The 17,848-nt window shown below is 36.0% G+C and overlaps 1 protein-coding gene across 2 annotated transcripts; it reads right to left on the bottom strand.

Moving 5' to 3' along the window:
* Positions 1 to 2,371: 2,371 nt before the first annotated feature.
* Positions 2,372 to 16,393, bottom strand: LOC146482943 (vesicular glutamate transporter 1-like). Of its 2 annotated transcripts, none has more exons than XM_085106605.1 (12): positions 16,192 to 16,393; positions 12,765 to 13,133; positions 11,394 to 11,430; positions 10,646 to 10,845; positions 9,877 to 9,964; positions 8,750 to 8,836; positions 8,006 to 8,136; positions 6,436 to 6,585; positions 5,827 to 5,959; positions 5,068 to 5,306; positions 3,034 to 4,070; positions 2,372 to 2,754 (listed from the first exon to the last, which is right to left on the bottom strand). In XM_085106605.1, exons 2-11 carry the CDS (start codon positions 13,035 to 13,037, stop codon positions 3,909 to 3,911), a joined length of 1,500 nt encoding a protein of 499 aa, XP_084962731.1. In that variant the 5' UTR covers positions 13,038 to 13,133; positions 16,192 to 16,393; the 3' UTR covers positions 2,372 to 2,754; positions 3,034 to 3,908. The 2 variants fall into 2 exon arrangements, with proteins under 2 accessions (XP_084962731.1, XP_084962730.1); XM_085106604.1 differs by having other exon boundaries at positions 3,039 to 4,070.
* Positions 16,394 to 17,848: the final 1,455 nt, after the last annotated feature.

The following is a 17,848-nucleotide window of genomic DNA, read 5'->3' as shown; positions in this document are numbered from 1 at the left end:
CAGTTATTCCAGCTTGTTCAGAGATTCTGTCGTCTCTTTTTGATTTACTGCAAAGGTCGACCACATTTTCAATTAACGATTGTGCAGAAAATGATTTAAAGGTCGCTTTGAAACGTTGCCATAAAATGTTAGAGTAGTCCAAAAATTATTCGTCTCCATTGTAAAAAGCAAATCATGCAATTACCTTCACCGTTTCTTCCTAATGATTCCAGATTGTTCTCCTGGATTCTTTATTTTCTCACATTTCCACATCCAATTGGCAATTTGCTGAGAAACGGTTCTGAAATTACAAATTAACGACGCAATAATTAGGCGCCAGACACATTAACTTTTACATTTCATGATCAGAAAGTTGCCCAATTTCAATTCTAAAGTATTCTAAAAGACAATGGTAAGATCAGTTGTACTAGTGTCAATTCCTGATGTAATATTTATGGTGGAGCCAATTTAATAAAACTTTCACACTGACTTGTGATAAAAAATCTGAGCCCTTGTTATGAAACGTTCGTGCAGAAAACGAATTTTAATAAACGTTATTAGAAGCCTTTATCGATGCTTCTTTAATTCATTTTTGAACTCTTCATTGCGTTTGTTTTAATTTTATGTTCGCACGAATTAAATTGAATTGAACCCAGTTATCGCTACAAACAGCCAAGTCTTGAAACTGCTATCTATTTAGAAGACAAATATTTTTTTTTATATAATTGTTTTGCCCAGACAACACAGTCTTCACAACTTCTGAGGTTCAAATAAATGTTCAAGTAAAAAGAAACAAATATTACGTCTTCAGACACTGTTTTAACTATTGACATGACAAAAAGCCCCTGTTTTACGGTAGAGTTTCAATCGTCACTTAAATCGAGCTGAAGCTAGCGCATGTGTTCAGCCAGCAAACCAACATAGTTTGCCCGTTCATAGCATTACAAAGAAACTATACTTGCAAAGCGCAACTCACCTTCAGTTAGTGTAGACTTTTTCTTTGCTTTATACCTCCATATTTGATGATTTTCCTTCTTTCTTCTTCTGACCTTAAAGCCAGTATTTCAACCAGAAAATTCACAAGTCCACGAACTCCTCACAAGTTCGTTATGAATATGGATTAGAAACTGAAGCCAATCACTGAATAAGACTGACAAGAAATTAATGCACGTGCTGTTTAAGGGCGCATGCTCAATCAAACGGAGCCTTTGCGTGATGGGAGGAGAGGGAGGGCAGAAAAAATAAACAATGAAGGAAAAATGATCTGCAGTTGTACAAATATAGATTCATGACACTTTGTACTGAACACAGTTAATAATATAATATTTAATCGAATATGATAATCGTTACATGTTACTTGTGCATCAATGAGGACATTCGAATTCCTCTCAAATGGAAGTCGCAATCGAACTTTCGCCATGTAGCAAACCTACATCTGTTTGCTCAAAGCTGAAGCAGAGACGGGAGTTCCTCGTACACAGCTCGTTCTCGAGCAATCCGAATTCGAATTTGGGCATTGCCGCTTTTCCAAACAAAAAGGACTGTACCTTACCGAGTTGCGCGAAAATTACCACTAAAAAAAATTCTCAAGAAAAGCAGGCTTTTATTAATACGGCTGGTCTCAGTAACTTTAAACAGAGACCAAATGACCACTGTAACACTGTAAAAGGTCTGGGTTTTAACAACCAGGACTCGGTTGTTCAAAGAGCGGATAATGTTATCCAGCGGACAAAATGTACTACAAACTAATACGTTGGACAGCGACTTATCCACTCTTTGAATAACCGGGGCCAGCGGAGGGGCACGCGCAGAAAAAATACCTCGCAAATAGACTGGAACTTTCTACTTGTAATCTTGACGCATCTAACGTTGTTTTCCTGGTCACTTAATGCCTATTGGTATTTTTTCTTTCTCTCTGGTTTCAGGAGTCAATCGAAATTAAGCCGTTTAAGGGCGGTTCCTGCCAGTTACACAGAGATATCTTTGTACAGTTTAAGGCTATGCGGTAAAGCAGATCTAAGCAAGCTTAACGGCTACTGGAATCTAAAAAGAAAATTGGGAAAAGCACGCATTATTACAAATAATTCAGCAACAATAATTTCCAAGAGGCTTTAAAACACATAACAATGTATGAAGTTTTCTCCCAAGTGAAGTTAAATTATTTTTGAAAAATGCGTGGTTACCTCTTTTTTTTTTTTTGGATTCCAAAAGCCCTTTTGAAAGATCTTCCTTTTCCGCAGTTATAAACCAAGCAAAAATCTTTGTTTTGATAAGCAGTTTCGAGTTTCCATCCCAAAATGCGTGGAACGCATGCGCAGTAGAAAATGGAGCACTTAATGGATAGCATATTCATCTGTTTTTTTACCTGCAAAGATTTCACCACACTCACAGGTTGGCTTAAGGAGTCACATTTATTCCAGAGTGCTTTTAATCTGAGCACATTCATACTTTTAATTAGTGCAATTACATTGCATCACATCTCTTTCTGTGCACCAATTGATGAAGTCATTAAATCAATGGCGAAGTGTCACGAAGATTTGGTGTCATTTCAAAAATCCCATAACGTTTTTATATTAACAGAAACCTAAACAAAATTGTCCTGGTTTGCTATAAATTACCACTTTAGTGTACTAAACCTGTCCTGATTGTCTCTGGCCATAGATGAAGTGCACCTGGGTCAGAATGGATTGCAACTTGAAAAAGGTTGGGCTACGTTATTTTCGAGTGCTCGCATTTTTGTCTCCAAAATGCACCAGAACAGATCATGAGTTGTTTCTTTCAATAATTTAGTTTCTTTCGTTCGCTCTATACAATAACTAAAAACTATGAAAAACACCTGTTTTTCTAGCTTACTACTTTTTAATTTAACGTCCTCACGCCATGCAACTAACTGACATTTATAACTTATAACTTAATTAGTTGTAGTCAGCTTGGTTTAATTGGGGAGGCCGAATGACTCCTCGTCACTTCTTCTTTGCAACTTAATTTAAATTATTTTGTTGTATCTTCTTTTGTAATTTCTTTGTGCGGCAAAATTTAAATAAATAACATAACAATACACCTATTTTGCAACTAAGCTACTGTTGCACTGATTTCACCGACAAAGGTTAAAATCCTCGTCACACTTCAGCGTTCAAGATGTTACAAAACAAAAGTTTTTAACTTATAACTTAAATAGAATTCCATAGCAGAACTAGGAAGTCACTCACACGGGCTTTCATGTCTTTTCACGAATCTGTATTTCCGATTTTATAGTCATACTGGAAAACTGATATAAACACGATCACAGATGGTAGTGTAATCGCGCTAAACCGGGCTAACAGCTTTTCATGACAGGAACTCATCCTACACCACTTTTAGTAAGTCCAGTGTGAACAGCGCCATTACTGACATGAAGCTGTGTAAATTAAAACAATAGGCTCCAGAAAGCCTGTCATACTTCAGTTATTCCCATAGGCATGTTTACTTTGAAAAAAAAAAATACATTCCTTGTAAATAAATACGTAAACGTATTTTTCATGTACATACAAACTTAAAGTTCTAATTGAAATTGATCCAGTTTGCTAGGCAAAATTCGCTCGGAAAATAATTTTTAAGTGTAACTCTGTTCATTTAGTTATTATTTTTATAATGATGACGATGGTGATGTTTATTATTATTATTATTATTATTATTATTATTATTATTATTATTATTATTTATGATGATGATGATGATTATTATTGTTTATAATAATATTATTACTTTTAACTTGTAAACAGCAATTTGCTTGGAATATGTTAATAAAGAGATGATTTTATTAAATTTAAAAAACATATATTTATAATGATGATGGCGATAATGATGATGATGATGATGATTATTTTTATTATTTTGCAGGGGGGTGGGAGTTAATTTCTGAGGACCTTATACTCAGAATTTTACGTTATTCATCTTTCTTCTATCTCATCCTCATCAGTCTCGTCGAGCAGTGTTGAGTAACCAGCCGCCCAGGCCTGTTTCTCACCAGAAGAAAAGATGCAGTAGAAGATGGCTCCAACAATGTAGATTAGTCCACCAAGGTAGAATACTACTCTCCACTCTCCAGCACTCTATTGGAAAAAGGAATAAATGATTCATAATAGATAGATAGATAGATAGATAGATAGATAGATAGATAGATAGATAGATAGATAGATAGATAGATAGATAGATAGATAGATAGATAGATAGATAGATAGATAGATAGATAGATAGATAGATAGATAGATAGATAGATAGATAGATAGATAGATAGATAGATAGATAGATAGATAGATAGATAGATAGATAGATAGATAGATAGATAGATAGATAGATAGATAGATAGATAGATAGTTAGATAGATAGTTTAATGAATATAACTTTGCAACCCAAGGGTTGCAATTACCTTATATTTACAGGAAAAGGATTAAAAATATATAATAATAATATAAAAAACACCTTAAATCACTACGTAATGACTAGGTGCTAACATTAAATGGATCTTGAGGTAATAAGTTACTAAAAAGGCATAATTCTTACAAATGATAAAGGGTTTACATCATGTAACCTTAAGTGCGTTAAAAACAAAACTATTTCGAAATCTGTTTGGCTTGAAAACCAGATTGAACTGGCGTCCCTTTCTACGATTATAATGCTTAGCATTTTGATGACTTTTAGAAAACGTTACTTTGGGCATAGGCCATAATTGTGGCCAAAGTTAGACCTCACAAAAGCTCCCTCACAAAGTGGTTTTCAACAAGGATCTGGGTTGAATACAATTACAATAACAATGCATCAACAGAAAACTAACAACAATAACAGAGAAATGAATAAAAATAATAAATACAATAATTATAGAAAGTTGATAAAGTACAATAACTCATATACTCAAAGTAGATTTTGCCATACTCGTAAGGGAGTTTCCTTGCCAATTCCCTTCCTTCACCCGAGGCTAACATCATGGTTTGAACATGGAATGAGAGGACAACATAATACGAAGCTGGAAAGGCTGCACAGATAGCAGCTGAAATTATGAGAGTGCATGCATAGGCTAACGTAATTGAATCTACAAAGTCATACACATACATGATGCTGTACTATAACTCCAGTTAACAAAGGACTCAAGATTCCTGGTATTGTAGCCACTGTGTTAGAGATCCCCATAAGAATTCCAGCAAAAGGAGGAGCAATGTCTAGATGATTGACAAAGAAACCACTAAATGCAAACCCTCCTCCACCCACAGCCATCGTAAGGCACACAACAGCCACCAGCCAGTTTGAAGTGTAGCCAGCAATGACGAGGAAGATACCTTGACAAACAAAACCTAGAAAGAAGAGGTAAATGAATAGCTGGATTAAAGAAATGATGATGACTATACATGTTAATTGCTGGTGGACAATTAAAGGGTCTTTATGCAAGAGTATTGTACAACTGTATATGTTTTTTCCTTTGAAAGCAAAATGCTCTTAACGTCCTCTATTTTGGCCAAGAGACTGGTTATCACATGTAAGAAACCTTTTTCTATATTAATATTATTTTAGGTTTTGGCCCAGGTTCGATTCCTGGGCTCAGTGTCATTAGTGGGTTGAGTTTCTTGTTGGTTCCCATCATTGCTCGGAGGTGTTTCTCCGGGTACTCCAGTTTTCCCCTCTCCTCCTTAAGCAACACTAGTAAAAAAAAAACTTCAAATTCGATGTGGAAAGTGTCTCCAGTCAGTACTCTGGGCTAATTACATTGACACTTGTTTCATAAATGAAAATATTTATTATATATTTTTACAGTGCCCCTTTAACTATGGTACTTAACATACATCTAACTACATTTATATAAACTATACAACTTACCAAATGTATTAAACAATTTTCGTACCACAGATGTACTCAGAACTTGCTTTCTACGCAGACAATCAGCTACCTGTCCACCTCCTTCAATTGTAATTGCCATAACAAGATAGGGAAGGCCAGCGACAAAACCAGCCTGTGAAGTACGCGAAAAAAATTTCTAAGTTACATGTAGTATAATTTACGTGCATATGTGTAACCATGTAGTGGCCTCCAAACTTTCATTAACAATCAAAAGATACTGTATATATTTTTAGCCCAAAGTATAGTAAAGACTGTGCCCATTATCTGAAATAAAATTAAAATAAACTAACATTGTTTATTGACTGAGGGTAGCACTTATGAAAATTAAACAAACTTGTAGCCCCTGGATTTAGACTTATTAATGTTGGTCTTTTACAAGAAGGGAAAACCAGAGTAACCAGAGAAAAACTTATCCCAACATGGACAAACACTGACTAAAATAATGGCATTAATAATTATTTTTAAAATACCCCAGATATGAGGCCTGCCATGTCTTCATATCCAACCCAAGCAATACTTTTATTTAACAGAAATAACACAGATATAACAGAGTAGAAGCAACAAAATACTGGATATAAATGGACCTACCCTACTTAGATCAAAATTAAGCCTGTGCTTCAGGAAGCTTGGCAACTCCGTAAGCAGAGTATAGAATCCCCAGTTCTCACTAAAATGAGCAACGACTATGGCCCAGACTGGTAAAGAGGTGAATATTGCCTTCCATGGCACCTTTACATCCTGTAGTGAAGAGTTTCAAGACCACAAGGTTAAAGTTAGAAAGAACAAGAAAGCTGAAAAGGCTTATTAAGCAGCCAAACTTTGCCCCAATCAGTACCTCTGAGATTTTTTTTAATTTTTAACCTTTTCCCTCACGAGACTGTTATAAATACTTTGCGTTCATGTACTAACAAAGTGTGTGATGCCCAGTTTCTAGCTGAAAACTGGATTTTCCTGAGAACAGTAAGTTAAAAGGAAAATTATCGAAAATATCAATCTTGATAACAGTAAGTTAATTGCAATTACAGTTTTGGCGAAGGCTAAGTGTCAAAACCTTCATCCATGAAGCAATAATGAAAAAGAAAATGGATAGATCTACTTTGCCTTCAATAATAACTTCATTTTCACTTCCTTTACTCAAAATCTTTCACAGCGAGGTTGCTAATCAGGGCATGTACTAAAACCAGGAACACCGGAACACCCCGGAACACCAAATGTTTTGTTTTCCCATTACAGACCATGTAAAAAATAAAATGTCAATGTAATTTGTTTACCTACGTATAACGAAAGAGCTTAGAGCTCGTTATTAAAAGTGTACGTGTATGAGATCGAATTAGAATTTAGAAGTGTTGGTTTTAGGGTTAGGGAGGAAAATCGAAGAACCAGGAGAAAAACAAACAACAAACTCTACCTTCATATGACGGCGGGTCCAGGGAGCGAACCCGGGTCACATTTGTGGGAGGTGAGTGCCATTCCACCATTCTAGCTCCCCCTATGTTATCATAGCCTTGAGAAATTTTCAAATAGTCGCGTGAATATGAATGAATAATTTTTTTTCTCCAGAGAATATCACACGATCTGTATAACCGCTGAAATCTGTACTGCGTTTATAATGTAAGCAATAAGCTTGTCAATTTGTTCAACTTCCCCTTTGGCTTCTTAAAACAGTAAAAAAGCCTAAAAATAGGGGCTTGTCATTGGAAAAAGTTAAATATTTCTTTAAAAGCTACAACTTCCTTCTACTGGAGTGGAATTTTGCGTCTGAGATTGGGGAGTGGGGGGGGGGGGACTTGTTATCTGAAGGCCCCAGATTTGAGTACCCTCCCTGACCACTAGCTAGTTGGATTTGTTTCGTCGGTACTGTAGTCCCCTGTTCAAATCGTTGGCATGCTTTGTAAATAGCCAACTGGTAAGCCTCAGTGACAGTTGGGATTTTCAAGAAGTTTATCTTAATTTTTTTTATTTTAAGATTTGTTTGATGTACAAAGCCCCACAAGCTTCTGACTTCAAATCTAAACGTGTACAAATAAATTTACTCTATTTTACTTTACTTTACTTTACAACATGTAACACTTAAAATGGCTGATTAACCTATTCTCAGCTCTCAGACATGTACAAATTCATGATAACAATGGCTAACTAGGCTGACTGGTATATACACCTTTTTCTGGACGTCACTTGCAAGAGCATTTTCAATGTACAACCGTTCTTTCTCAGAGATATTTGGATCTTCAGACGGGGAATTTTTAACAACTAAAAACCAAACAATGGACCACACCACGCCTGCGGAACCTGAAATCAAAAGAGAATTTTGTGACCGGTCACCATGCACTTTTTACATTTTAATAACCATACCCAAATTCGCAGTTAGCCAATCAGAAGCCTAGTCTACTGTCCTGATATCCTATGATATCAAGTCACTGGTCCATCTGATATTGCACAATATTATGGTCACTTTCAAGTTAGGTAATGTTACCATATGATAAACTAGGTGGCTCTTCACCTGTGAATACCTAAGCTTACAAAATATTTTAAGAAATACAAATAAAAAAATAACTCAAACTAAAATCCTAGTTAAAAATATTAAGAAAAAAAATGAGTCTATGTTAGGCCTTGGTGTCTTTTTTACAACTTACATTTTGTTGACCAACTTCTCAGTTCTTTTGATGTACATGTAACACAGGGTGAAAATCTACCGGCTTATTGAAAACATTTTGTAGCATGGCCACAAATTTTTATAAATTGGACCAATTTTATTTAACGTCTTCTTACTGATTTTCTGTGTCAAACTGAGCCGAATCAGTCTGATTAATTTTATATGTATTGAAATAAGCCTTTAGTTGTACAAATTATAGACTTTTTCACAATTTAGAATCACAAAAAGAGGAACATACAATAAACATACCAAAAACATAAAAAATCGATGGCCAGCCAAGATGTTCTGCCAAAACACCAGACAAAGGCATGGCAATCACAGTTCCAATATGAGCTCCTGCAGAGATACAAATTTGAAAGTATACATGTAAATTCTCCTTACTTATCAAGGCCTAATAAACATAATAAGAAGTTTTGAGAATTTATAGTTGCATCAACTCAGGGTAACATTGCCCGTGTCAATCATCCCAACTCACAAATGAGTTGACTACAAATTTTCTTTGCTTTTGCCATGGACTGAAATTGCAGTGCCAGATAAACCACATATAGAGGAGCTTTATCTAGTCTTCACTCATTTGATAAAATTTTAATTAATAATTTATAATACATAATAATAAAAATAATGATGATGACAATTATGATTCATGAGTTATCATGACTATTAAAGTGCTGGGAGGGGGAGGGAGTTTAAAATCCTCCCCTTTAAATTTGGGGGACTCTCACTAATAAAAACAAAACAAAACTGCATGTTAAAAACTACAGTGGGCTAAATATTAAATAATTTAAAGAATATCTAAAAAATGCATTTACAAAATTGAATGTAATAAATTGCTAGTTTAAAGGACGGTGCCTACTAATACCGAAAAATTTTTGTGCGGTTTATGACTATGCAGGAAAAGCAGATCTTAGCAAGGGCTACTGGAATCCAAAAAGAAAATTGGGGGTAACCACGCATTTTTCAGAGATATTTTAGCAGTAATATCTCTAAAAAAGGCTAAAATATAAAGCAATGTATGGGATTTTTTTCCTAAATTGAAGCTTAATTATCTCTGAAAAAATGCATGGTTACCCCCAATTTTCTTTTGAAATACCTAAAGCATTTGGTAAGTTCTGCTTTCTCCGTATAGTTTTAAACCGTGCAAAAATATTCCTGTGTTAGTAGGCACCACCAATAGGAAACCCGAGTATCTCACGATGCGCAGAACGTATGCGCAGTAACAATAGTAGGCACCGGCCTTAAATAAGCTTCACTTGAGATGAAATTACAGTACAGTCAGTTTCTCAGACGAGTCAAAGAAACTAGTAACCAAAAGTTGAAAATGTGCATACAAAGGAATGAATCTATGGATCCATTTTTCAAATATATTTTTTACAAACCTGAAACAGCAATTGTAGTTAGCTTGCTTCTTTCCAGAGGAGGGGCCCACTTGGTCCATACAGCGTGATTTGCAGGGAAAACAACACCCTATCACAAAGTAAAAACATCACCATAGCACTCAGATGAGTGAATAAAGAGCTTAACTTAAGCAACAACGACGGTGACGGCAATGACAACGCCACAAAACAATAGGTTTAATGAGCAAAAACAATCACTATGCATGTGCGTTTTAAATTTTGGTACATTTCTTTGCCGTCCTCTGCAATAACAATGAGAAATGACCAAATTCAAGGTTTTGAGGACAGCGTGAGCACACCACGGTGAATTTTTCATTCTCCATCCTTGCTTGAACACCGTTCCTATCAGTTTAGTTCCTGGACACTTCACCCACAAATTGTACAAGTTAAACGAATTGGAATAATCACAAAGTAGTGCTAGTAATGTGAACTTTATTTTCAAGCGACGTTGTCAAGTGACTTAAGCCTTCAAGGGATTGGAAATTGCAAGCCAAAAAGTTTCAAGTATGAAGCTTAATCCAACCAATTTAATACAACTATTAAACTTATGGGAATATGTAAAACAAAAAGAAATTAATTATTCACCTCTGAACCTCAACATATTATGCATGTTTTATTCCCCTAAGCCTCGTCCAAGTATGAATTTAAGATATTAAATTTGTGGGGAGGAGGGAGGGATGACTGCTAAACAAAGGCTCAGATGTGCATCTCAAAGGTATTATACTGTAGGTCTATTCACAATTTCACTAACCTCACACAAGCCAATGAGAATTCTCAAAGCCACCAGTAAAGCAACACCTGCCTTTGCAGCCACAGGGGTAAGAAGTGTAAAAACTGCAGTTGACAGAATACCAAGGCCAAACAAGTTTTTACCACCAAACTTGAGAGCTAGACAACCACCAGGGATCTGGGTTATTATATAGCCATAGAAGAAGGCACTCAGAACAATTCCTACAAAACAAAAACGTTTGCAGAGAAGTAAGAAGATGCCATTTTGTGATGCCAACACTGGGTCTCCTTGCTAAAGCAACATCTTAGTGTTGACTATGTAGGGTACAGTGATATCATGAATGACAAATTAATCCTTTTGGCGTGAAATTTCAGTACATATACATACATACATGATCTTTATTTTTTTTACGCTAGCCAATACAACACATGCTTATTTCCAAATGGGGCATAAGCAGGCTGTCTGAGTCACATTACCTGTCCATAGTTAAACATGTTAGTTTAGTGGGTATATATTTTAACTCTCAAGATGCCAGTCAACAATTCCACACTGTACGACGTCAGCAAGGAAGGTGAAAAAGGCTGTCTGAGTGGGTATATAACGTGACCTTACACTCAAAAAATTAATTGCCCAAACTTCATCCGTTTCCCAGGAAACTTAATGATAAACCAGCCAATTCAATTTCTGCCAATAATCTCATACTGACGGGGTAAACTATACCACAGTATCAACTCATAAAAAAAAACAAATTTAAATAAAATTGAATTACCTTGTGTTTGAGTACTCCAGTTAAATTCTGCAGCTTCCTGTCAACAAAACAACAGTCACTGAAATTTAACTAAAAATCATCTCTTTCCCATGGATGCAAACCTTTTATGTCTGTGCTGGGCTGAGACTCACTAAACCCAGTGGCTGTTACGGGTCTGATTTCACAAGCCAATTGAAAGCAAAATTTTCACATGAGCCAGACTTGTCATGTACAGGTTCAATGATCTGTTTTATGATGTTATGATGTTATATATACAGCTGTATATCTTATCTGATGGTTTTACATATAAAACGTATGGATATTTTGCGAGTTGCACAGTGTTTTTCCGATCCCCCAAGGGGTGAGGAAATATATGAGCAATGAGCAAAATGTCTGCAGGTACATGTATTATATGTAAAACTGTAAAATAAGAGATTTATTTATCCTACTACAAAAAGATTGTGTTTTTTTGACGGCACAGAAAGCCAGTGAAATGTTGTTGTCCATGTCTATTTCCCTTTGTCTTGGATTATGGTAATGAATACTGTGCAAAGGAAATCAAAATTTAACTGGTTTGAAAACTTTTAAACCAAAAAAAAATTAAACCACAACATATACGTTGTAGGTTAAAATGAATCCAGGTTAAAATGATTTCAACCTAGATTGATTTGTATTTTCTTTTGTTAAGGTTGGGTAATTTACATCTGAAACAAAGGAAAATACAAATCAACCTAGGTTGAAATCATTTTAACCTGGGATTCATTTCAACCTACAACATATACACTATATGACTGACTGTGCACTTAAAGGGGAAGTATCACGAAAATTTGATGTCATTTCAAAAACCCAAAAATGTTTGACTGTTAGCGGAAACAACAAAATAATTGTCAACTTTGTTAAAAATTATTCCCTTGGTGCAATAAAACTGACGATTAAAAGTGCCTCTGGCCAGAGACAGGGTAGGCCGGTTTGGATTGAAACTTGAAAAATATTAGGCTAATGTTTTTCAAGTTCTCGCATTTGTTTCCAAAATGCGCTAGAACAGATCACAAGTTGTTTCTTTCGAGAATTGAGTTGATTTCGTTCCTCTCGTCATTCTAGAATTATTTGGCAGGTGATTGAAGGTCTTATTTCCTTATTTTGAACAAAAGATATAAAAAAGACCCATGATACTTCCCCTTTAAATCTTTTACTATTTGTCTGTACTCAATAAATACATTAAAAAATAAGTTGAAATAACAATTGAAGAAATACTAATTTGGGAGAAAAAGAAAGGTAGAGGAGGCAAGGGGGAACTCAGAAACTTGTACTGCACTTAACGGACGTAGTATTTTTCATGCGGTGCTTGATCAGGTGAAACAGGGGATCATTGATTAAACTTTCAGCTCATACCTCAACCACCTTGCCTTCTGCACTTTCAATCTTGTTCTTCATCACCATTGCCACTAAAGCCACACTGAGGTTAACACGTAATGCATAAACATTGGCAAATCCAAGTAGTGCCAGAATCGATATCACATATCGCTTTGAGAGCAAAGAGCATTTGCAATGGCTGTTTGAGTTATCATCAGTCTGGCCTGTTTCATCACCAGGACTGAACAACTGCTCGTCATAAGTCGTCATATCCTGGAGAGATATCTTCTCTTTGCTATTACCACCCTCCATTACGAAGATCAGTAATTCTTCAGGTTTGATTCACTTGTAATTAATGAAGTCAGAACCTTGTTGCCATTATTTTGATTGATGGGCAGGATAGAATTCCTGAAATGTAGAAAATGTGAATAGTCATGCACAACTGCTGCACTCAGTCATGAATGAACCTCTACAAAGGTTAGATTCATATAGAAATTGCTGGCCCTTGTAGGGAGCTGGGTTTTAGAAGCTACATGTACATGTAAGCCCCAAAAGTGACCAGCATCAAATCTCTCCTTGTAATATCAATGCTTATTCAACCCCTGAGGACATGAGAATTAAGGATGTGATCACCCAAGGCAAATTTCTCTTCTAAATTTAAGAAAAGTATCAGGAAAAACCAGATACAAGAATCTATATGCCCATGCAATATACCGATTAATACATCATTCTCATTTATTCACCAGGCTTAACACAATTATTCCATCATATTTATTCCATATATCACGCATATGCCACACATTGACATTCCAATCCTGCATACTGCAGGATGTTTGTCCCATGAACCTAGTTTAATGGCCTTAGCTCCCACGAGTCTTCTGTAGCTCAATGGTAGAGCATCCGAACTAGTAATCGGAAGGTCTTAGGTTCGACTCTGATAGGAGCACTCGGGATTTTTTTTCCAAGTATGCCTGTGTCATTTACTGTGTCATTTACTGTGTCATTTACTGATTATTATACATCATTCTCAAGAATTTGTTTGATATTTGGGGTTAAAGGATTAAGGTGATTCCGTTGAATTGCATTGCGCATCCTTGCTGCGTATAATTTTTCGCGTCATTTAGCGCGCGCATAAGCGCACGCACGCAGAACATTACTGGATTTCCTTGAGGTTAAGCTCGGCAGGAAAATAAATGGTCCTTTTCTTCTAAACGAGCACGGTGACCCCCATTTTTTAATGCATCAATTTAAATGTCATACGGTTGACCACTATATATCGCGATTTAAAGAAACATTTAATACTCTACTTTGAGATATTTTTATTTGAATGCTTTAAAAAGCACGTATTTAGGTAGTGCTGCCTACGTGCACACGCAGCAAAATCTTTAATTTCTTTCATAATCTTAATTTCAGTTCAATGAAAATAGTTTGTTGTGTAAGATTAATTAAAAGTAAATTTTGTTGAACTGCTTCGATATTTTTATGCAAGAAATTCATTTTTCTAGAAATGATAGTTCCCTTTTCTGATTACTAGCGTTCCTAATATAAACCTCGTGGGTCATCTATTTACTATAATAGCCATCCAGGTTGCACAAAAACGAGCACGGTGACCCCCATTTTTTATTGCATTTTTGTAATGCTCATAACATAGTCATGAACTGGACCAACTCCTTCTTTTTCAGCGGAATCACCTTAAGGGACAAGAGGTTTAAAGGGACACAGCTGTCACAGAGATTTTGCTATCAGTATGTTCGAAAAACTGCTCAAATATTGAAGACAAAGAACTTCCTCTCTGAGTTAGACATGAAAATTTACTCTAAGCACATCGAAAGGAAAATATGAAATGATTTCTCCACTTTGAGGGAATTAGAATAAACTGTAATCGGTTTTTAGCATTTTCCCCAAAAGGCACAGGAGGAACTTTTAAAAATTGGCCGCAATTGATTTCCATCCTAGCCATGTGCAGCCAGAAATAGAGATATATACTAGCTTTTGTGCACCAGTAGGGTTATTGAAAAAAAAACTGAAAATTTTTCTGTTGACACAAATGAAACAAACATTTTTGGTCATTAAAGTGACATTTAAACCATACATGTATGACACTTCTTAAAACTTTCTCAGCACAGTGACTACAAAGATAACTTACAAAAAAAGTGGCTACATGGCTAAGAAAGATAATTGAATAGAAAAGTACAGAAAAATGGCCATGTCACTCCAAAGTTACATAGCCACATAGTTGTATAGTTGTATATAGCAAAATAGCCACGTATCTGCTAGCCACCCACAATACAGTCTAGCTGCATCCGTATCTCTATTACTAATAGCCTTTAAAGCATACTGCATGTGTCTATGTCTTGTTCTTAAAATGTGAAAAAAGAAGAAACACCAAAAAAATAATGTTAGCCGGGTATCCTGCTTTTTCATGGGTATTAAAGTTGCTGTGTCTCTTGCAATATTACTCCGCCGGATTTATTTACTGAAAGCAGTATCCAAGGGAGATAAATAAATTATCAACTTTGTTTAGCCAGGGTGACACTTGGCAGTCTGTTATGACTGACAAACCCATAGCCCCCTCAGATTCCAGGTCAAATTGGAATTTGGAAATGTTGCTTTTTGAGGAGAGGGGAAAACCGGAGAACCCAGAGAAAAATCTCTCGGAGCAAGGACGAGAACCAACAACAAACTCAACCCACATATAACGTTAAGTCCAGAATCGAACCCGAGCCGCATTGATGGGGGCAAGTGCTCTAACCACTGCGCCATCCCTGCTCCCCCTGAGAAAGGAAAGGAGCTTAAACTTCAAAGTATTCAATAGGGCAAGTGGGCTTGAGATTGAATTCATTTAGTAGGAGCTAGTTATATTAATACTTTTAAGGGTGCATTCCTTTGGGATGATCCAGATAGAAGATAAACGAACAGACTCATTTATATATTTTAAAATACAGAATAAATTAAGTGCCATCTGCTAGAAACAAAATTAGGATTTAGCTATAAAATTTCATGTAAATTTGATTCGCACTCGGTTGCCCAGAAACAAAAAATGATCCTAAATTTCAATCTGCAGTACATGTATATAAACAACTCACGTGCTAACGATTAGCTTTTTATAGAAATCCTACCGTGAATTTTTCAATGCAAAGGCTTCCTAATCTCTTTCCTTAGCTTTCTATAAGAAGGCATGGATATTTTTTGTTTTTAAGAAAAAAAGAATTAGCGTATTTTAATAGCGGCCACAGCTGGTTTATTGTGGGAGTTGAATAAAGCTTGCTGAATTATCGAGCCATTTAACTACCATCTTGCTAACCGATCTGATGATTTCTTTACACGCAAAAAGTCAGATTCCCGAAAGCAAAAACATATTTACTTTTCTATTGAATGGCTAATACTAAAGAATTTTAATTTTAAAAGTAGAAGAACAGAACGAGAACGGGAGACAAATAAACATCAGCTTAAACTAATTGCTCACCTTGATGCGCCTATGGATCATGAATCAAACGCTTCTTAGTGAACCTTCTATCGCGCTAAAAGTACACAGATCCTCTTAGAAAACAAATTAGCTTCTTCTTTGATCCATTCTCTCAAACAAAAGTGAGTTTTGACGGTAAAATCACAAGAAAATTATTCCTTATTTCGAGACTGATGTTCTTCAAGTACTATCGCATCGGAAATGTGTGGTGATCGTCGTGTTGTGATTGGTGGAAAGTTAAATTCATTACCAGCCCTCTTGATTGCTCCCTTGCGCGGGTATCTGCTGAAGGGCGGTGGGAACTACAGTCGAACGGGTCAAACACAATGAAAACTACATTTTATACAACATTTGATAACTTAGTGTGCAGTTTATGCACAAAAACGCTTACAAAATCACTTACTTGGTTAAGAAACTGCAACGATAAAATGGTATGACATGTAAAGGAGAAGTCTTAAACGGATTGATAAAACATAACGCAAAAACTCGTCAAATCAGTATTCAGCTAAAAATATTTTTGCGCGGTTTATGACCATGTGCGAAAGTGGGCTACTGGAATCCAGAACGAAAATTGGGGAAACCACGCATTCTTTTAGAGATAATTAGCAGCAATGTTTCTAAAAAAAGCTATAAAATGTTAAGGAATGTATGGCGTTTTTTTTTTCTAAATTTAAGCTTTATTATCTCTGAAAAATGCATGGTTACCCCCGATTATCTTTCTGGGTACCACTGATGCAAGAACACTTGCTAAGTTCTGCTTTCTCCACACAGTTATATACCACGCAAAAATATCCCTGTATTAGTAGGCACCGCCCATGGGAAACCCGAGTACCTCGAGATACGCAGAACGTATGCGCAGTAACAAAACTAGACATCGTCCTTAATACAGGTTCGACGGTAGCTGTACGTTGATTGTTTTAGCTTTTATTATTGAGAATTTCGATTTCACAGTGACACAAATTTTAAAGCTGATTTGGCTCGTTGCTCGTTGCATCTCCACTCAGAAAAAAATGTAAAACTTCATTTATCTATTTTACTCAGAACTATGTATTTAACACCCTGTTAGAGCAATAATACCATATAAATCTAAAATTCTCTCAATGATTTTTCTGTAGCCAGCTTATCATATCACGAAATGGAATGCACGAATTTGAGGGCCTGTCACCGTGATGTGGCCTTCCTTCAGTTCTTTCAATTCTAACCGTATCATTTTCAGAAAGTGCCATATAAGTTTGAATAATTTGTAGTATCAACCTTCCTAAATTGGCAGCTAGCAGGCGCATTCCGTTAACAAAGTGCTTTTTCTGCCGATAATTAGCACCCTAATTCACCTATCACTGACATCCTCTTGGAGGGATGGGGCATCTGTAAGACTTAATTGGCCGGACATTTGGCTCCATAAATTTTCCGCAAATTGTACTGAGTTTGAGTACTAGTTTAGAAAATAACAAGTTTAGCAATGGCTGGCGTTGAATTTTTTTTCGTGTGGCGAATTTCCATAGGTACCCCAAGCTCTGTGAGTCTTTGTATTTGGGGTGGGGTTTCTTTGGTACCTTGGGAGGACTGTCAGCTTCAAGACTCTTGTTGTTATTCAGAAACCTTTGGCCGTTTCTATACTAGAGGACGCATTATCAGTCCGGGACGAACTATCTTCCGT

Source organism: Pavona decussata, unplaced genomic scaffold (assembly GCF_977016875.1).
Source record: "Pavona decussata unplaced genomic scaffold, jaPavDecu1.1 SCAFFOLD_41, whole genome shotgun sequence".
Taxonomy (NCBI): Eukaryota; Metazoa; Cnidaria; class Anthozoa; order Scleractinia; family Agariciidae; genus Pavona; species Pavona decussata.
The sequence above is the reverse complement of the archived record's forward strand: the minus strand, read 5'-3'. Positions and strand labels throughout refer to the sequence as shown.